The sequence below is a fragment of the Heterodontus francisci genome, chromosome 37, assembly GCF_036365525.1.
Source record: "Heterodontus francisci isolate sHetFra1 chromosome 37, sHetFra1.hap1, whole genome shotgun sequence".
NCBI classification, from domain to species: domain Eukaryota; kingdom Metazoa; phylum Chordata; class Chondrichthyes; order Heterodontiformes; family Heterodontidae; genus Heterodontus; species Heterodontus francisci.
Genome location: NC_090407.1, coordinates 27,895,943 through 27,917,902, shown reverse-complemented (window position 1 = coordinate 27,917,902; position 21,960 = coordinate 27,895,943). Strand labels below are relative to the sequence as shown.

The following is a 21,960-nucleotide window of genomic DNA, read 5'->3' as shown; positions in this document are numbered from 1 at the left end:
TGGAGTGTTGGCTGGCAAGTTTATCATGTTTAAAAATACTTCACATGACATTTGTTCAGCAGAGCTATCTAGTAATATTCTTTACCTGTTTTGGGTTTTTCAATGATATGTGTAACAATTCTTTTATTTTGTGTAAAAAAAAAACGTTATCAACCTTCAAGGATTTGTGTTTCCCTCTATTTGGAAGAGCTTTGCATTTTTTGAGCCAAACAATTGGATTCCAAATGGAAAAAAAAAGCTTTATTATTTCTGCTTCCCCTGTGACTCGATGTATAAATGCACTTCCCAGTGTGGAGTTGAGCCCTCGAGAGCCAAGATGGATCCTTGCCCTGTTCTGCTGTCAGTCATTGGACTACAATTGCCTTGGTTCTCCTGGGCTATGGAGAAAAATCAGGCAAGGTTCATGCTCAGTCCAGAGGGTTCTGCTGAATGATGAGCGTGTGTGGACAATCTTGGGTATGAGTCGCCACTGACACCACCCCAACACCCATAGCTGAGTAGCCTGCAGTCTATGCCACTGTCTACACTCAAATGAAGACTGGCTACTTGACTGAGACATTACAAGGTGACTGCTGGCACTGGTGGAATATACATTCCAGAGAGCCAGTGCTTCGAGGAAGGGGAATGCAAAAAATTGGTAGGAGAGAAGACGAGCCAAAAGATTATAGTTCCTGGAAAAATAGTGCATTTGGTTACAGGTTCCTGGACTGGAATCCCCTCTCGGTCGCTCCATACACTCATTTTGCTAGTTTTGGATGAGCCCACATTTAAATCCAGGGCCAAATGAGTTTGCCTGTGTTGATTTAGACGTGAATATAGGGGGTATGATGAGCAAGTTCGCAGATGACACGAAAATTGGTGGTGTTGTAAATAGTGAGGAGGGAAGCCTTAGATTACAGGACGATGGGCGGAGCTGTGGAAAATGGAATTTAATCCTGAGAAGTGTGAGGTGATGCATTTTGGGAGGACTAACAAGGCAAGGGATTATACAATGGATGGTAGGATCCTAGGAAGTACAGAAGGTCAGAGCGACCTTGGTGTACATGTCCATAGATTACTGAAGGCAGCAGCACAGGTAGATAAGGTAGTTAGGAAGGTATATGGGATACTTGCCTTTATTAGCCAAGGCATAGAATATAAGAGCAGGGAGGTTATGATGGAGCTGTATAAAACGTTAGTTAGGCCACAGCTGGAGTACTGTGTACCGTTCTGGGCACCACACCATAGGAAGGATGTGATTGTACTGGAGAGGGTGCAGAGGAGATTCACCAGTATGTTGCCTGGTCTGGAGCATTTCAGCTATGAAGAGAGACTGAAAAGGCTAGGGTTGTTTTCCCTGGAGCAGAGAAGGCTGAGGGGGGACATGATTGAAGTATAGAAAATTATGAGGGGCATTGATAGGTTAGATAGGAAGACCCCTTAGCGGAGGGGTCAATAACCAGGGGGCATAGATTTAGGGTAAAGGGCAGGAGGTTTAGAGGGGATTTGAGGAAAAAGCTTTTCACCCAGAGGGTGGTTGGAATCTGGAACAAAGCTGCCTGAAGAGGAGGTGGAGGCAGGAACCCTCACAACATTTAAGAAGTATTTAGATGAGCACTTGAAACACCATAGCATACAAGGCTATGGGCCAAGTGCTGGAAAATGGGACTAGAATAGTTAGGTGCTTGATGGCTGGCACAGACATGATGGGCCAAAGAGCCTGTTTCTGTGCTGTATAACTCTGACGCTGCTACCCCACAGGCATCAACTGAGCAACTTTATGATGAGTTTGACACTTACATTGAGATTTCTCTTGAAGACTGGGTACATTTTATTTTGCACTTAAAACATTGCTATTTTCTCAAAGCTTTGCTGTTACATATTTTCTACACATCACTCCCTTCCTAATAATTTCCCTCTCAAAATGTTGCCAGGTGAACACAGATACAAAACTTCTTGTGTCTCCCGGTATAGTTCAGTCATCATTCTGGGAGCAACGAGAACCATATGTGCATATTTCTTTATGAACAAAATGTGGTTTGACACAGAATTTGCCTCATGGCCCCTAAATGGGTTAATTAAATTAAGCTTGCTCAGCCTCACCATTATGTGGGTGTTACAGTATAACCAATCTTTACCTTAAACACAAAGCCAGTGTTAAAGGGAGAAGCAACTCAACCTTGTTATCAGTTATCATGGGCCAGCCCTTGACGTAAAGTTGACCACTTTTGGAGTGATTTGAACATTGCACCCTACAGGATTGTTTCCGAATACATTTTGCTACCATCTCCTATTGGTGAAGCTGATAGCAGTAAAAAGAAAGTTCTGATGCCTTTTTTTTTCAGATCAGTGGAAAGCTATTGCCAGGGAGCTGAAAGAATGTTTAGTTTAGTTTAGAGATACAGCACTGAAACAGGCCCTTCGGCCCACCGAGTCTGTGCCGACCATCAACCACCCATTTATACTAATCCTACACTAATTCCATATTCCTACCACATCCCCACCTGTCCCTATATTTCCCTACCACCTACCTATACTAGGGGCAATTGCTAATGGCCAATTTACCTATCAACCTGCAAGTCTTTGGCATGTGGGAGGAAACCCACGCAGACACAGGGAGAACTTGCAAACTCCACACAGGCAGTACCCAGATTTGAACCCGGGTCCCTGGAGCTGTGAGGCTGCGGTGCTAACCACTGCGCCACTGTGCCGCCCTTGTTCTTGGTATGGGTTTTGAAAGTGGTGGTGGGAGGAGAGATAGTTCCAAGGGCTGGGGGTGAATTGATGGGGCAGTGGAGGGAACAAGGTAGCCAGGTGTCAGCAGGTATGAAGGCAACGTAACAAAGATATGAGTTTGTCTTTTATTTAGCTTAATTTGCAAGTATTGAGTCTAAAATATGAAGTATAATACCGAATAAGGTCCAGCAACCTCACTTCATTTACTTGCCTGCAGCCTCCTAGCACCTGGTATAAACATAATTGTCTGACTGGACCTGAAGGCTAGAGGTCTTCCAGGGCACAATCTGCATTTTTGCATACAGAGATATTCTTATATGCTCATCAAAGTTATTAACATTAAAAACTTGTATGGATTCCCCAGGTCTCTCTGCACCTAAACTTGCCATTTATTTTTACACTCTTCCCTGTCTTAAATCAGTTTTCTTTCCAGAATCATGTTTTATACCTCTGTTCCATGATGCATTTGCCTGTAATCTTTGCAGCCTTCTAGAAATAGCAGCGGTCCTGGAGGAATATGAGGAGCAGTGACTGCCTGTCTCTCCCAGTGCAGTTCCAAAGACTTAAGTAGAATGCAATACTGCAGATACTGGAAATCTAAACTAAAAACAGAAAGTGCTGGAAATACTCAGCAGGTCTGGCAGCATCTGTGGAGAGAGAAGCAGAGTTAACGTTTCAGGTCTATGACCTTTCATCAGAACTGGCAAAAGTTAGAAATGTAATAGGTTTTGAACAAGTAAAAGGGAGGAGGGGGAAGAACAAAAGGGATGGTATGTGAGAGGGCAGGGGAGATAACACCTGCCCTTTAACCTCCTCACCATCTTAGGCCTCAAACACTCCTCCCAGGTGAAGCAGCAATTTACTTGTACGTCTTTCAGTTTAGTATACTGTATTTAGTAGACTAAGTATTTCCAGCACTTCCTGTTTTTATTTCATACACTACTTAACCCTGGGTCTCCCATCAGATCTAAAATATATGTCACAGTCCAAAGCAGTACTTAACCTATAAGAGTGGGCTAGTGAAGCTAAAGCAGATGGAGTAATAAGGAAACATTGCTCAGAATTCACATTGTAAGCACAAAAATGATTGTTTTAAAACAAAACTGGCTAATCTATCATGGCATTGCTCATAGTCTGAGGATACTCTGCTTTATCATATGAAATATATTATATTACATAAGAATAACAGAAAGGGGGAATATTTACATCTTGATAAGAGTGGCGCAGTGGTTAGCACCGCAGCCTCACAGCTCCAGGGACCCGGGTTCGATTCTGGGTACTGCCTGTGCTGAGTTTGCGTTCTCCCTGTGTCTGCGTGGGTTTTCGCCGGGTACTCCGGTTTCCTCCCACATCCAAAGACTTGCAGGTGATAGGTAAATTGGCCATTGTAAATTGCCCATAGTGTAGGGAGGTGATGGGGAATATGGGGTTAGTATAAATGGGTGGTTGTTGGTCGGCACAGACTCGGTGGGCCGAAGGGCCTGTATCAGTGCTGTATCAATAAATAAATAAAATAAAATAAAATAACCCTTTCCTGATAGGTGTAAAATCAGGGACCTGAGAGAAGTTTCCTGTTGCTAAATTTAAGCTGTGTTATCCTGGCTGGCCCCTTTAAGGCCATAAAATCTAATTGCTGTGGACAGACATATTGGAAGGTTAATTAGAGCCGACTTGCTGTCAGTGAGGAAAGTTGATCTTTGGATTGGCAGTTGCTGGTAACTCTCTGTTTACTCCCCTTGGGAAGAGACTAAGTTTCCAAGGTCAATGACCTTTTTTTTTTAGATTCCTTCGCACGGGTGAAGTCTGAACTGTGACAGACACGGTAAAGACAAGCTTTTAATTCCAAGCCAGTGCATCCCCAGTGATGCTGTTTACATTAAATCAGAAGATGTTCTGTTTTATGAGACACAATTTATTAGTCTGCTAAGGTGGAATTTTTTTACTTTGAAGTCACAACATCTAATTGCTGTATAAATGAAGCATTATAAAGTCAACAAGAGGCCAATTGCTGCAAATGGACATCTTCTGAGCTCGATTAAAGGGAAATTGGTGTTGCTGCAAAGGAATCTAAATGATCTCCTTCCTTGTTACTCTACTGGTACACATCAGATCAGAAATGTTGCTATTGGAGGATTGCAGCCACTAACCCAACACACATTATGTGTATGCTGTTCACTCAATACACTGCCCCATTTTTAAATAAGAACAGTTGTAATGTCCTGTGTCTTTCCATGTGGGGAGTCAAGACCATGTAGTACTCCGGTGAACTAGGATTAGATAGTTGGGGATAATTGAACTAAGGTGTACATATCTAATTCAATCCCCATTTTAAAGTTCTACATTATGTCCTTATTTTTGATAAGCAGTTAAATAGCAAATGATATGGCAATTTAGAAGCAGACAATTGGAGGTGTTAGGTCATCGATGTTTGTCTGCAATATTGTCTGGGCAATTTAACTGAGTCGGGCATTGAGCAACAATGGACGTTTACTTCCTGCCAGAATCTTTATTACTAGTTGATGTCTGACCTTATAATGTGCTCTGAAATAGCACAAGGGCACAGAGGCCCCAAAAGACCATTGAGGGCCAGTGGCCTGGTAAAGAATGCACCTGGTAAAGAGTGCAAGTTTTGGGAGTGCATCATCATTAAGTCCAAAGCCCCTGAGGGAGGACAATATTTTATGGTGTGGGGGACGGGGGTGGCATTTCCAATGCGGATGACTGCTTCATGATGACTAGAGCCAGGTTCTGACTGGTTATGGCTGGGGAGACCAAGGCCCAAGTTACCTGCTCACCCTGAGCGGGATCTTGCATCTGGAAAGCCTGTGAGAAGCAGGGAAAAAGTAACTTCAAAAAGGGGTAATCTTCCCCATTTTTAAAAAAGAAAGTACACTAACCAGCACAATACATCTCAATTGTGAGTTTTGATCAGCTGGGCAGGTGTCACTGCATTCCTGCTCAGTTGCTTTCTGACCCAGTTTTGCACAATGGGCTCACTATCGTGTCGTTCCAGCTGGTGTGGAAGCGTTTATGTTAGAAAAACGTAAGAAAATTTAAAAGTAATTATCAAGAAATATTTAATTGCTCTCATTTGATACTTGGCCAACTAGTCCTGAGGCTCCCAGATCTCATCCCCACCCTGTTAGGAATTGGTTGGCAGGGTAATAGGGGTGATACAACTGCACTCCTGGGTAGGGGAGAAACATCAGCCAATCCTTATTCAGTTAAATGTATCTGTGGATATCAGCTTGAGCTCAGTTATAATTGTCTGATTGTTGAATAATCTGCAAGCACTAACATGAACACTGGCCAACAGGGAAAGTATCAGGCAGTGACCAGCTAATGGGTTTTTATGCTCAAGTCCTAGAGTGGGACTTGAACTCATTTCCCTCTAAATCAGAGAAGAGAGTGCTGTGGTATATTTCATTCAACAACAACAACCGTAATATATTTATGTAGTGCCTTTAACATCATAAAACATCCCAAGGCGAAAATTATTAAACAAAATTAGACATTGAGCTATTTTAAGAAAATATCAGGGCAGATGGCCAAAAAACTTGTTCAGGGGCAGGTTTTAAGCAGCATCTTAGAGGTAGAAAGAGTGATCGAGAGGTTTAGGGAGGGTATTCCAAAGCTGAGGGCCTTGGCACTGAAGGCATAGCCGCCAATGGTAGAGCAATTAAAATCAGGGATGCTCAAGAGCCAGAATTAGATGAGCACAGATAACATGGAGGGTTGTGGGCTCGGATGGAGGAGATTACAGAGATAGGGACGGGTGAGGTCATGGAGGGATTTGAAAATAAGGATGAGAATTTTAAAATCGAGGCGTTGCTTGACCAGGGGCTAATGTAGGTCAGCAAGAACAGGGGTGATGGGTGCGAGTAAGGACCGGGCATCAGAGTTTTGGATGACCTGAAGTTTACAAATTAATTTAGACATATTATCTTCTTCTTTGGCCTCCTTGTCTCATGAGACAATGGGTAAGCGCCTGGAGTGGCTATAAAGGCCAATTCTAGAGTGGCAGACTCTTCCACAGGTGCTGCAGATAAAATTGGTTGTCGGGGCTGTTACACAGTTGGCTCTCCCCTTGCGCTTCTGTCTTTTCTCCTGCCAACTGCTAAGTCTCTTCGATTCGCCACGCTTTAGCCCCGCCTTTATGGTTGCCCGCCAGCTCTGGCGATCACTGGCAACTGACTCCCACGACTTGTGATCAAGGTCACAGGACTTCATGTCGCTTTTGCAGACGTCTTTAAAGCAGAGACCTGGACGGCCGGTGGGTCTGATACCAGTGACGAGCTCGCTGTACAATGTGTCCTTGGGGATCCTGCCATCTTCCATGTGGCTCACATGGCCAAGCCATCTCAAGCGCCGCTGACTCAGTAGGGTGTATATGCTGGGGATGTTGGCCGCCTCAAGGACGTGCATTGGAGATACGGTCCTGCCACCTGATGCCAAGGATTCTCCGGAGGCAGCGAAGATGGAATGAATTGAGACGTCGCTCTTGGCTGACATACGTTGTCCAGGCCTCGCTGCCATAGAGCAAGGTACTGAGGACACAGGTTTGATACACTCGGACTTTTGTGTTCTGTGTCAGTGCGCCATTTTCCCACACTCTTGGCCAGTCTGGACATAGCAGTGGACGCCTTTCCAATGCGCTTGTTGATTTCTGCATCGAGAGACAGGTTACTGGTGATAGTTGAGTCTAGGTAGGTGAACTCTTGAACCACTTCCAGAGTGTGGTCGCCGATATTGATGGATGGAGCATTTCTGACGGCCTGTTCCATGATGTTCATTTTCTTGAGGCTGATGGTTAGGCCAAATTTGTTGCAGGCAGCCGCAAACCTGTCGCTGAGTCTCTGCAGACACTCTTCATGTTAATGCAGCATCGTCAGCAAAGAGGAGTTCCTTGGTGAGGACCTTCCGTACTTTAGTCTTCGCTCTAAGACGGGCAAGGTTGATCAACCTGCCATCTGATCTTGTGTGGAGGAAAATTCCTTCTTCTGAAGACTTGAACGCATGTGAGAGCAGCAGGGAGAAGAAGATCCCTAACAGTGTAGGTGCGAGAACACAGCCCTGTTTCACGCCACTCAGGATAGGAAAGAGGTCTGATAAGCTGCTGCTATGCTGAATTGTGCCTTTCATATTGTCATGGAATGAGGTGATGATACTTAGTAGCTTTGGTGGACTTCCAATCTTTGCTAGTAGTTTGAAGAGACCACGTCTGCTGACAAGGTCAAAGGCTTTGGTGAGATCTATGAAAGCAACATAGAGGGGCATCTGTTGTTCATGGCATTTCTCCTGTAGCTGGCAAAGGGAGAACAGCACGTCAATGGTGGATCTCTCTGCTCGAAAGCCACACTGTGCCTCAGGTTAGACACACTCGGCCAGCTTCTGGAGCCTGTTTAAAACGACTCGAGCGAAGACTCTATGATGCATCTTTTAACCATCATCAGTACAGTTGTGTATTTTACCACCTCAACAGTAGGTGTCACTCTTGTGCTGCAGTTTTAAACAGCCTGTTTAACAAACTGTGTGTAATACCATCAATCATTCCAATCTTTCACTAGATTTAGGTTTTGTGGAACAAAGTGTTATTACATGTCCATCTTCCTTTTGGTAATTTTATTTTTCCTTTCATCTTACAAACTCTTTCCTAACAACCTCAGTAAAGCCTTGGCTAATGCCTCCACTCACTGTGGAAAAGGAGTTTGCCTTCCGTTCAGCATCACCCCATTGTGTTAACAATTAATGTCAGGTTTCACTCCCTGATGGCTCTATGAGTTCATCCAGTGGGCAACTGAGCCATGATGGGTAGAAAGGACTTTGGTTCCATCCTTGGTTTGTGCTGGATTAGCTGGTCTCTGCCAGGGTGGCAGTAGGGAATGTCAAAATGACCTCAGCGCCACTGAATTAAAGTGAAGGGAAAATTACTCCCTCCTGTTCTCTATCATTGTCCCTCCTGGAAAGTGTTACTTGTGTGAACATGAGATGAAAACAAGGGAAGGCAGGATTGTGATGCCCTCCACATTGGAACAGCCTGATGCCCACTCTTTGGTTCCCATGGAAAGAGAGCACTAAACCATCTCAATATATTAAAATAATGCGGAACAAGATCCTGAAACTTGATGTCTGATTTACATGTTAAAATTGGCCAGCCAGCCTGCTTATGAAATGTTCCAAATTCATCCGGCTACCAACTACATGTGAAATGGGACTTGGAGTGAATGTATCAACACATTCTGAATCTGCCTCCATAAGTCAGTATTTGTCCCAGGAAGAATCCACATTCAATCCTTGACTTCATTTAGGGCAGCAGTTGGGGTAGTACAGTTGCCCTTAGCAGTCCCAGCTTTGGAACAGGGAAATCATATAGGGTTCCTGCTCCTGATCTCTATCCAGTGACCCACATCGGAGAGCGCAATTGTGCTGACATTGGTCGAGGGCAATGGTTTCATTAGTGATGCTTCCTTCCAAGGTTCAATATCTGCCTGACATGTGCCATAAAGCTGGTGTTGTTTTGGGAAAGCGCAGGTGCCATTTAAGCCTAGCCCTGGTTGCCCGTTTCAGGAAGGGATGTTTTGTCAGCTGCAGAGAAGCTTATTGATGAAAAGAATTTCAAGTTTGAATTGCTCTTTGCTTGGTCCAGTGCCTATGACATATTCCTGACATTTGCATTAAATTACAATATACCTTATATTTGGGAAAATGTATATCCTGCTTAAAGTTTTTATGGCTGAACGTCCTGAAAGTGTAATTTCAGGAAGTTATTCTGCGGCCCCATACCCTGCTCCAGCTCAACCCTCACTGGCCAAGTTAACACATGAAAAACAACCATTTGGAACAAGGCACCCGAGGGCATGCGCAGCCTGTGGAACTGTGCCCCAGCGTGTGTTAGCATCCTCAGGAGAGGGGCACTATGGTACAAGAGCTGCATGAATTGGAAGGCAGCAATTTTTGAGTTGTTTTCATTGCAGTGTTCCAGTGTGTGTGTGTATGGTTTATGCTTGTCCTACTAACTACATTCTGTGTTGCTTGGCGCCAGTCAGAGAATCTCCTTGAAAATATGAAATACCAAACAAAGAGATACCACAGTCTCATACAAACCAGAGATACCACAGCATAGGAGGCAGTTCAACCCATTGTGTCTATCCTGGTTTTTTGCTACATAAATTGACCACCTCTCTCCCCGTTGCCCTGTATCCTTTCTGCTTGAAATATTAATCCAATCTTCCCCTAAAGTCTGTGCATGAACACTACCTATGGAAAAGAATTCTGTGCTCCAATAACTCAGTAAAAAATTACTCCCCACCTTTTCCTTCACATAATAACAACTTTAAATTGATGACCTGTCATTACTGACTCCCACCAGAAAAAATAGTCTTTCTCTCTTCAGCCTCTCAAACTGCTTCATAACTTTAAACATCCCTATTTATACAGAAGTGAACATTCCTGTTTGCTGGGGATGGGCTAGGGGTACTACACTTTGCTGCCTTCTGATTTAAGGAATAGATTATCAGGTCAGTCTTCCAACTCTTAATTGCTGCACAGCGACTGCAACTGAATGTGTCTGTGTGTAAATGTTGGGTGAAACAGGTTTGGGCTCAACTGCCTTGCTCCATTTCCATCAACTTGGAAAAGATCTGACCCTCATCTTGGAAATTCCATTTTCTAAATCAGATTAAATCGATATTGACGAGTGAACAATGGCTGCTTAGCCTGCGTACCAGACAGAGAGTGGGATCGTATCCCAGCGAGGAAGTGAATGCCTTCAGAGAGGAGGAGGGATGAGAAATTTAGAGGAAACCAAACTGGAGAGAGAAAGAGAGCATGGAAAATTCCAACCTTGGGTTATTTTTGCTCTGTCCTGCCCTCACAAACATTAAATGCTGCCAGGGGCCAAATAGATTATCTTTGAGCCCAATGACTGTGAGCAAACATTTAAAAAGATCTGACCCTCAACCTGGAAATTCCATTTTTTAAGTCATTAATTTCCTTCTTTTATCAGTGTGGCGCCCAATAACTTAAAGTTCCTGCCATTAGGGAGTTAGCTGAACTTAGATCTGATCCAATAGACTAGTGGCTGTGTCACTGATAAAGTATCGAGTGGCATTGCCAAGTACAACAGATACAGGACAACTTCTAAGAGGCGTTTCCATGTCATAGAACCATCCAAATAGTTCAACCCATTCACCAAACAATGCAACAGCTCTCCAACCAGTGACATTCACTCCCAGGAAAAGGAAAAAACTGCAGCCAATTTCAGGAAAAGCTCTGGGAAATTCCTCTTCAACTCTCATAAGCTGCTTTAGGAGACTAATTACCAATAGTACAGTACCATGCACCTAAACAGCCATATTTCTCTGCATCCTTCCCCCACTTTCATAGTCTACTGGAGCCAATTGCTTCAGGACTGGGGAAAGGACATGTGCAAATTGGATTTTTGCCGATACATAATTTTATTATTTGTATTGTATTGCTAGAATTAGCATGTAAGGGGTTAATTCCCAAGGCTGTATAAAGTACGCCTGACAATAGAAAGTTATCAGCTGAGATCAGATAGTTGTCTGGGAATTAAATGAATTCCTCAAGGTGAAAGTTTATTTTGGCCCACAGAATGGTGGTTAAAGCGGTGGTTCTCAAACCTTTTTTGATTGAAGGACCTTTTCAAATATATTAGTAATCACAGACTGCACCACCCCATCTAAATTATAATACAACATAATATTCATATAATCAAAGTGCTACACATTTTAATAATGCATTTAAGAAAACGTTACTTTCAGATATCAGTGAGATGGATGTCCCAGCTTTTCATTGCAGAGTCTGTATATCCTTGGCAGGAGCCTAGAGGAAGCAGAATGTGAAGATCACAGGAGCTCAGAAAGATCAGGAATGTGGGGAGCGTAGGAGCACGGGGAGAGCGGGAGCAGGGAAGAAATGGGGCACATAGAGCAGGAGCTTGGGGAGAGTGCGAATGGAGCAGGAGCACGGGGAGAGTGGGAGTAGGGGAGAACTGGGGCACATAGAGCAGGAGCTTGGGGAGAGTGGGAGCAGGAGCACAGGGAGAGAGTAAGGGTGGGGAAAAGTAGGGAATAGCACAGGGAGGAGCAGGAACCACGGGGAGAGAGTAAGAGCTCGGGGAGAGCTGGAGATTGGGGAGAGTGGGAGCAGGGGAGAACTGGGGCACATAGAGCAGGAGCTTGGGGAGTGGGAACAGGGAGCAGCACGGGGAGAGAGTAGGGGCGGGGAAAAGCAGGGGAATAGCACAGGGGGGGAGCAGGGACACGGGAAGAGAGTAGGAGCTCGGGGAGAGCAGGAGCAGGGGAGAGTAGGGGCACAGAAGTGCAGAAGCATGGGAAGAGCAGGAGCTCGGGGAGAGGAGCACGGGGAGAGTTGCAGCTCGGGGAGAGTAGGAGCACGGGGAGAGCAGGAGCTCGGGGAGAGGAGCAAGGGGAGAGCAGGAGCTCGGGGAGAGCAGGAGCTCGGGGAGAGTAGGAGCACGGGGAGAGCAGGAGCTCGGGGAGAGTAAGAGCACGGGGAAAGGACACATGGGGAGAGTTGGAGCTCGGGGAGAGGAGCAAGGGGAGAGTTGGAGCTCGGGGAGAGTAGGAGCACGGGGAGAGCAGGAGCTTGGGGAAAGGACACATGGAGAGAGTTGGAGCTCAGGGAGAGGAGGATGAGAGAGTAGGAGTATGGGGAGAGCAGGAGCTCGGGGAGAGCAGGAGCTCGGGGAGAGTAGGAGCACGGGGAGAGTCGGAGCACGGGGAGAGCAGGAGCACGGGGAGAGCAGGAGCTTGGGGAGAGGAGCACGGTGAGAGTTGGAACTCGGGGAGAGTAGGAGCACGGGGAGAGCAGGAGCTTGGGGAGAGGGGGAGCACGGGGATTGGAGCCTGGGGAGAGTAGGAATACAGGGACAGCGACAGGGGGTGGTAAAACGGAGAACAGGAGTGGGAGAGAGAACAGGGAGAGCACCCATTCTTCACCAAGGCACCTTTACATTATTTTACGGATATATTTCAGAAGCTACACAGGCCCATGGACCCCAGTTTTGAAAGCCCACTGGCTCAAAGCTTATTCGTCTCAAGGAGGGACATAATTTGCAGTTCTGAACATCGTGCTATTGTTATAGATGATTCATACTGTTCCTCAGACATACAGATCGGGATATGTTGGTTGTCATATAGCCAGCTAGACTACAAGAAGGCCAAGTCCTGACCTCAGGTAGTGTTTGATTGTTAGTTGTTTCGGAGAGCAATGGGCAGAGACCAGGATCCTGATTGGATCCCTTTATGACTGCTTGGTGGGTGGAGATATTGTTACAGCTTTATATTGCTATCCCACAGGTAGCATGAGGTCAAAGAATGGTCAGAATGTTTGAAACGCAGTCAAAAGGCTGTCTGTTTTTTTAAAACTGGTTTCGTTAGGGAGGATTAAACCAGGGAGGTTTATAATCAGTGGTCTTTGATTTTCAGGTCCACATTCAGAGATAAATCAATATGTCTGATGATATTTAAATGGTACAGTCGTGTATATTACTCTCTCTAATATGCAAAACATATGCTTTTCCTCTGAATTCGGACCTAAAAATCTAGTTCTGTTGTGTGTCTTGAGTTGGTACAAATGTTTTTTATAGTCTGCATTTTGGAAAGAGAGGGGAATTCATACAGGACACATTACAATAACTCAGAGTAGGGACTTCCTAATGCCATCCCAGTGTGCAATTATTCACGAGATGTTGGGCGGGTAAAGGTGCACTGAATTGTAAAGAACATAAGGTTTGCTTATAAAATGGAAGTTTTTTTGTGGGGTGGTTGTAATTAGAGCATAATTGCCTTCATCTTGAAAATAAAAATCAGCTACGTCTAGCTGAGACCTAAATTGTCCTTCATTTTACATTTATAGACAAAGCAGCAGCCAGAGCCAAATTTAGATATGAACGTTCTCTCATCAAAGAATAATTAATATAATTATAGCCGTAAAATCTATAATCGAGACTTCCATGCTTTCTAATTAACAGAACAAGCAACAATTTAGAAAATATTCGATGAGTATGGTTAACAAATCACAGAGCATGGACCCCATATAAAAACTAATCATTAAATTACTACCAACAGAATTAAGAGAGGTTCTCAGGACTTGGGCCCAGGATTCTGAGGATCTCCTTTGTCGAGGTTTGATTGCACAGGTGGGTAGAAAGCTGTCATTTCACACACCACACATCTACTGTTTAACACTATGATAACACCTTTCATTGTGACACCCCACAGTTCCTGATATAACTGATGGAACCCACACCCCACATTGTGACACTGTTTCTAACTGAGACTCCACACCCTGCTAGGGAGTGGAACAGATAGACCGGGGAATGAGAGTTCAGGGGAGATGGAGATTTGGGAATGGGGTTCACGGAAAAATGGATACTGAAGGGGATGGGTGTGAGATCCCACATTTTCTGCAGAGCCAGGAGCAGAAGCAACAAGGAGGTGATGGGAGGCCTGGGGACCTTATTATAAACAATTGGAGAGCAATAAGATCTGAGAATACTAGAAAAAAATAAAGGGGGAGGAAGTTCAACTGAGGGCAATTCATCACCTGTGCCAATTGACAGACTAGAAAATTTCAAAGGGAATCAGATGTCACGTGATCCAATATCATGTTCAGACTACACAGTCAGATGACATGGTCAGAATGTCACATGATCAAACCAAGAATGCCTCTAACCAAATGATGGTAACCCTACCCACAACTGTCAGGTAAGTGCTCTATTCTCTATTTATGAGCTGGCCATGTGAATAGAAACACAGACAGAACTATAATATCGCACAAAGTTCATTTAATTTCTGGAGGCTGGAAGGTATTCAGAAATTCCCAGTGTCAGTAATTAAAGACATTTCCTGAATTCCAGATATATCCTGGCCTAAATATAGGATATTTTCTTCCTGTGTTTCTCAGTGATTTCAGTTTCCACTTTGGAATCAGTCTGTGTCATTGAAGTTGGTTCAACAAAACAAAATATATTTAGAGACGAGGAACATACCTCAAACCGCTGGAATCAGTGCTGCAGTGGGATCTACCTTCTTTACTTGCTGGGTCAGAGTGAGCTATTCACACCGATGGTCATGTGCTGAATCAGTTGGTAATGTACCTGTATGAGTGGGGGTAAGTGGGGAAAGGTACCCATGGGAACTTTGCCAATTTTACTCCAAAGCTACCTACTATGGACCATTCATTGTTCTATGTGATGGTCAGTAGACAGCTGTGGGGTGTGATTGGCTGTACTGGCTGGACGCCCGCTATAGCATGACTCGGATATGCTCAAGATCCAAACTCTACACGACCTCAGTGGTCAAATGGAGCCGGGCACTGGCATCGCTTCAAATTGTTTCAAGAAGTGTTTCAGAATGAATAGTATTCTAGAGGTCAAAATAAAAGAGGATCATTGTGAGGCTGTAAAATAAACAGAATGATTATGATTTTAGCTACTCGCTGCTCATGCAAGAAAATAGACTGCAAGGTCCCACATTCAACTCCCCAGTTATAGACAAAGCAGACACATTTATGTAATGCCCTTCGACCTCAGGACATTTTACATATGCATTTGCCAATCAATATTGGGAAATAGGATTTCCTATTATCGGCCTAATCTGAGGCCGAAGTAACTAGGTCTGCTGCCAAGCTGAATATTGAGAAACCTCATTGCGGACTGGGGCCACCCAAATAGTACTTCCTGGATCTCGCAATTATTGACAAATATTGCAATTGCAACATTAATTAGTCTTTTCATACATGGATTGGATGGAATTAGACCCTGGATTGCAAAATATTTTGGCCTTCCTGGAAGCTAATTTAATAGTTGAATTATGTGGACTTTGGCTTGAATGGCCCATCTTGGGGATATGGAACTGCCATATTTGGACTGGGCCGCAACCTACGACATATAGTCCCCAACAGAAGCAATGCACGAGCTGAGCAGAGGGCAGAACAGTTGGATTGTACTGGTATTCAGGACTGACATATATAGATTTAACCATATAACAGCTTATCTTTCAAGGTGGGCAGTTGGAAGCGATATTATTGCCCAATCCAACATATATGGAAGCCAAGCGACATCCATCTGCTAGTCAATGCCGTTGGGATCTGTCAATACGTCAATTGCAAGGGCCTAAGGTTGGTGCTTTCTAATCCGGAACCATAAATGAAAGGCCTAGCTTCGGGCCAATGGAATTGCAATATATAGTCTTGGAAGTAAGGTCCATTGCTGCTGTGGAGTGTCTAAAAACACATTGGAAGACCATTTACGGATTTCACAGCTTTGGTCCTCCTGGATTGCATTCAACAATGGAGAATCAGTCCATGGTTAAATCTCGGTTTGTAGCTGGTTGACCTTGGGGACTATGCAACTGCCATATGGCCGGGGCAGCCCAATATTAAGCTGGGAACTGGTAGGTAGTTGGATATAGGTTCAACATCCTGAAGGGATATAGATTATATGGTTTTTTTGTCCAGATTGGGGCTTCTGGACATGCCATATATGGATTCAACCTTCAAGGGTGGGCTTGGCTTTATAGATATTTAGAAACAACCCAGGCGAATCTGTCGATCTTTTAACCTATACAGCCGATTGAAATTCCGTATGGAAGGCCATATAAGGAGGCTGCCAGGGAAGAGAGAGCTAGGTCCATGCTGCTGAGCCAAATGTTGAGAATACCCAATGGAAGGTCCATAGAATTTGGATTTATCTACGTTTATGCCCTTTTGGTTCTGGGTCCGTATAGTATAGGGCTATCTTTTGGTTTTTGAGTCAGAAGCTAATGCTCTTCCTTGGGATAGTTAAATTGGTCCTGAAGCCCTATTATGGATTAGTATAACCATGGGCTATAGTGTGAATCTATTCCCAGCTGCTGCCCTGTGCCTAATCTACTTTAAGGGCCCATATATGACAGTTCCATCTCAATAGGCCAGCTTCATATGGAAGCTGCCTTTGGTGAGCTAGAACAATAAAAGCTTCAAACGCTAGTAGCTTTAAATATGGATTTAACATCTCCAAAGAGGCAAAAAATTCCATGGAATTGAATCCACCGAATGTGGATCCACATTTAATTGGCCAAGCTAGCAACTGGGATTTCCATATGTGGATTTTAGAGGGTGAGGCCTGATATGGTTGTCCATATATGGCGGTGGCCAAGCCCTATTATGGACCGGTATAACCATATAAGGGCTCATAGCAGGCGAATGTATATACAACCACTGCTACCATTGCACGATGAAACTGGTTTTCCACATATGTAGTTGGATAAATCTGGACTGAGCTCCTGGACAAATTGCCCATCTCATTATGGTATGGGGTGGCCAAGCTGGGCTGAATTTATCTAAATGGTGACCCTTACATTGGGCCATCAATATATGGGAGCCAACCGTAAATGCAAGCAGCTGATAATTAGCAGTTTATATACTAGCGTGCATATATATGATAAAATCAAAGATAAAGGCTGCACGGCCTATCGTCGATCCACCTTTTGTAATTCCATCTTCCAGCATATAATTCGTAACCTCATTGAAGGATCATATGTATCAGGTCCAGAGGCTCTATATAAGGGCTCATCCTCCAAGGAGGCAGGTAAAATATTCCATTATGGAATTGATGAATCTACCTAGCAATTATTGGCCAACTGAGCCAGCAACTGGTATTTCCATATATGGATTTTGGAGATGAGCCCTTATATGGTTAAATCCATATATGGTGGGATGGCCAAGCCCTATATCCTAATAGTTTAAAGCTAGACCTTCGACTGGGTGGTTTTTCAGGCCCGTCTGTGGCTTGCATATTAAACAGATAATTAGAACAATGGCTTGTCTGGAAGCCCCTACCATATATGGAACAGCACAATCTAGGACAAAGCTGGAATATAGTGTCTGTAGAAATGCTGGAAATACTCAGCAGGTCTGGCAGCATCTGTGAAGAGTTAACGTTTCAGGTCTGACCCTTCTTCAGAACTAGCAAATATTAGAAATGTAAAAGGTTATAAGCGGGGGTGGGGCGATAACAAAGGAGATGTCAGGACAAGATCACAGAAATGCTGACCAGAAGGTCATGAAGCAAAGGCAAATAATATGTTAATGATGTGTTGACAAAGCATTAGTATAGGGTAACAGAAAATTGAATAGCCGCGTACAAACATGAAAAAAAGTGGACAAACTGAAATAAAATTTAAAAAATTTTAAAAAGGAAAAAGAAAAAAATCAAAATAAAAAATGGAGCCTGTCATGCTCTGAAATTATTCATGTTCAGTCCGGCAGGCTGTAGTGTGCCTAATCGATAAATGAGATGCTGTTCCTCGAGCTTGCGTTGATGTTCACTGGAACACTGCAGCAATCCCAGGACAGAGATGTGAGCATGGGCAGGGTGGGGGGTGGAAATGGCAAGCAACCAGAAGCTCGGGGTCATGCTTGCGGACTGAGCGGAGGCGTTTTGCAAAGTGGTCACCGTCTGCGTTTGGTTTCTCCAATGAAGGGGAGACCACATTGTGAGCAGCAAATATACTACATTGAAAGTACGTTAATCATTGCTTCACCTGAAAGGAGTGTTTGGGGCCAGGGATCGTGAGGAGAGAGGAGGTAAATGGGCAGGTATTACACCTCCTGCGATTGCAGGGGAATGTGCCATGGGAAGGGGGCGAGGAGGTGGGTATAATGGACAAGGGTAGTGGAGTGAATGATCCCTTCGGAATGCTGACGGGAAGGGAGGGAAAGTTTGGTAGTGGTATCACGCTGGAGGTGGCGGAAATGGCGGAGGATGATTCTTTGGATATGGAGGCTAGGGGTGAAAAGTAAGGACAAGGGGAACCCTGTCGCTGTTCTGGGAGGGGGAAGGGGTGAGGGGAGAGGTGCGAAAAATGGGCCGGACATGATTGAGTGGGGGGGATTCCTCGGTTGAGGAAAAAGGACACATCAGAAGCGCTATGAAAGGTAGCATCATCAGAGCAGATGCGTCGGAGACGAAACTGGGAGAATGAAATGGAGTCCTTACAGGAGACAGGGTGAAGGTGTAGTTGAGGTAGCTGTGGGGCTCAGTGGGCTTATAATGGATATGTAAACAGCCTATCACCAGAAATGGAGACAGAGAAGTCAAGGAAGGGCAGGGGTGTTGGATGGACCATGTAAAGGTGAGAAGGGTGGAAATTAGCAAAGTTGATAAAGTTTTCCAGTTCGGGGTGGGAGCAGGAAATGGCACCGATACAGTCATCAATATACCGGAAAAAGAGTTGGGGGAGGGCGCTTGAGTAGGACTGGAACAAGAAATATATCCCACAAAGACAGGACCCATGTGGGTACCCATTGCAACACCTGTTACTTGAAGGAAGTTAGTGGAGAAATTGTTCAATGCGAGAACATGTTCAGCCAGGTGGAGGAGGGTGATGGTGGATGGGGACTGACTGGTTGGGCCTCTGTTCAAGGAAGAAGCGGAGCCCTCAGAACGTCCTGGTGGGGAACATGGGGAATAGAGGTGTAGATTGAATGTCCATAGTGTTGATGAGGGAGTTGGGGCCACTGGGAATTGTCAAAATGACGCAGGGCGTCAGGAGAGTCACGGATGTAGGTGGGAAACCGGACCAGATGAGAAAAGATAGAGCTGATACAGTCGTGGGGCATGTGCAGGCTGGATTTTGGGAAGGAGGTAGAAGACGATTGTCCGGGGTTATGGGACTATGTTGGAAGCTGTAGGGAGATGTCAGTCCTGTGGACAGTAGCGATGTTCGGTAGTGGGGTCATGGTCCAGAGGGTGGTAGGAAGGTCTGAGGTGCCTTGCTTTCCATATATGGAATTCGATGGTAGGCATTGCCTATGGCATTCTGGAAAGCCCAGCTTCATCTAGTCTAGCAATAGCGAGAAATATAATAATGGGTCCAGGAAGTATTCTAGACAGGGCTGCATGTTTGATAATCTGTGGACTATATGGTTAAATCTAAAGCATATACAATTACCCAATATTACGTAGTTGATGGAATGCCGAGCAAAGCAACAGATGGAAATTCCATATATGGAAGCCATTTTCGCCGGATCCTCAACCTTCGGCTTTCCACAAATTTACCTAATGAGCACATTGGATGCACCTTGTTGAAGGCCTCTAGGTTAGCCACAGGCATTATGAAAGGCCGTGGAAGGATCAGCTCTCTGTTGGGTCTGTTTTCCATATGGCCTGATATATTCCATTTGGTTTCCATGGATCAATGCATGTCTATGTAGTTCCATCAACCCTAGTTTAGGCCCAGTAAACCAGCCAGTACCAATTGGTGGAATAAATGGATTGTAATGCTCAATATTCCAGTTCATTAACCATTAACCGTAAGGAAATAGCAAGCATATCGATTCTATGCTGGGCCTTTAATGGAATTAGTAATCATATAGGGAATTATGACCATATATGGAATTAAAGCCAATAGATTTCCATATATGGCTGAAAATGAATTAATGGCCAAATATGGGCTAAGGCCTTACCTCCATATTTGGTAATTATGAAAGAATGTTCCGTGCCTGAAGAACAGGACGCTCTGTTCCATAAAAGGCTATAAATTGGCTGTGGAGAAAGGCATTGAGGTGAAATTAATGAACATGGAACTTACCATATTTGGGTATGAGATTGGTGAAGTAATCGGAAAGGGTACATACTCCATAGTTAGAAAGGCCTTCTCCCAAAAGCTTCACAAATCTGTTGCAATAAAAATCATTGATAAGTCTAAGCAGTCTGCTGACTATATAAATAAGTTTTTGCCAAGAGAAGTATCCATCTTTGCACAATGTTCACACCCTAATATAATTAAAGTTTATGAGATTATTGAATCCAGTGAACATACATTATTTATAATGGAGGAAGCACAATCAGATCTCTTTGACCTGGTTGACTCTCAAGATTATTTATCTGAAGAGGTCGCAAGGCCATATTTTAAGCAGATTGTTCAGGCTTTAGAATATTGCCATCTTCATCACATTGCACATCGTGATATTAAGTGTGAAAACATCCTACTTGCTGATAATATCCCAAAGATCACTGACTTTGGCTTTGCAACTTGCATGAAGGGATTAGATAGTTGCCCTTGTTCAACCTTTTGTGGATCAGCAGCATATGCTGCACCTGAGGTTCTCAATGGTGATAAATATGATCCCTTTAAAGCAGATGTCTGGAGCTTGGGAGTAGTTCTTTACATTATGGTAACAGGCTGCATGCCTTATAATGACAGTGACCTTTCAAAGCTCAAGGAGCTACAGAGACAACCTATGCAATTTCCCCCATCACCTTCCCTTAGCGGCTGCTGTCAAAGACTTATCAATGTAATGTTGGAAAAAGACCCCAAAAAAAGAGCTAGTATAAGTCATATCATAGATCATCAATGGTTTAAAGAATCTACAAATTAAATATTATATCTGAAATAATAAAAAGGGCTCATCCTTCAAGGAGGCCTTCCTGGATCAAAATCCAGGAGTAGGCTCTTGGAGGATGAGCCTTTTTTTTTTTCAGTTATTCTCACAAAGGCTGTATGGACCCTAAACCCAGTTGCATCTCCTATATGGAAACATATGAATAGAATTCCATTAATTAGGCCAGTGGAAGATCCAGCTCTTCATATGACCTAGGGCCCAACCAGGACCTCCTTCGTACATGGAATCGTTTTAGTTCCTGGATAGGCTTTTAGATGCACAAAAAATAATTACATCCTTTCCACTGCCTGAGGGTCTGAGAGAAGCCCATATATGGCAGCCTTCATAAATATGCCCTCAGAAATGGATATGGAATTTATTAGCACAAACCCCATAAATGGCCCATGGGATACCATATTTGGACGCGAGCACGGTTAACTGCTAGGAAGGTCCAGCAACCCGGGCCAGGGTAAAACTGTCCTCCTTATATGGATTGAACCATATAAGGGCTCAACTGGTTCAAAAGCCATATATAGCAATAAAAAAAAGATATGGGATTATGGATTTTCTATAGAAAGGCCACCCAAAAGCAGAACCAAATTTTGAATTTCATGGATTATATGGAGGTAATAGGGACGGGAGCTTGACCGATTGCTGCCCTGTCCTTGTAAATCATTAGCTCCATCATGCTATGTTGCTTTTGTTTTGACTACCATTGTCAGCACCTGAAAAATACAAACAATTTTAGGATCGAATATGCCATCATAGCATATATGGCATTTTCGATCCTGAAATGTTTGTATTTTCTGGTGCTGACAATGGTAGTCGATT

At 44.1% G+C, this 21,960-nt stretch overlaps 1 protein-coding gene across 1 annotated transcript; it reads left to right on the top strand.

Moving 5' to 3' along the window:
* The first annotated feature begins 20,319 nt into the window (after nt 1–20,319).
* Nucleotides 20,320–21,126, top strand: LOC137352024 (testis-specific serine/threonine-protein kinase 6-like). Its single transcript, XM_068016999.1, has one exon. It carries the CDS (start codon nt 20,320–20,322, stop codon nt 21,124–21,126), a length of 807 nt encoding a protein of 268 aa, XP_067873100.1.
* The last annotated feature ends 834 nt before the right edge of the window (nt 21,127–21,960 follow it).

Excerpts from the sequence above, each read along its gene's own strand:
- LOC137352024 (XM_068016999.1), top strand. The coding sequence starts at position 20,320 with ATGAACATGGAACTTACCATATTTGGGTATGAGATTGGTGAAGTAATC.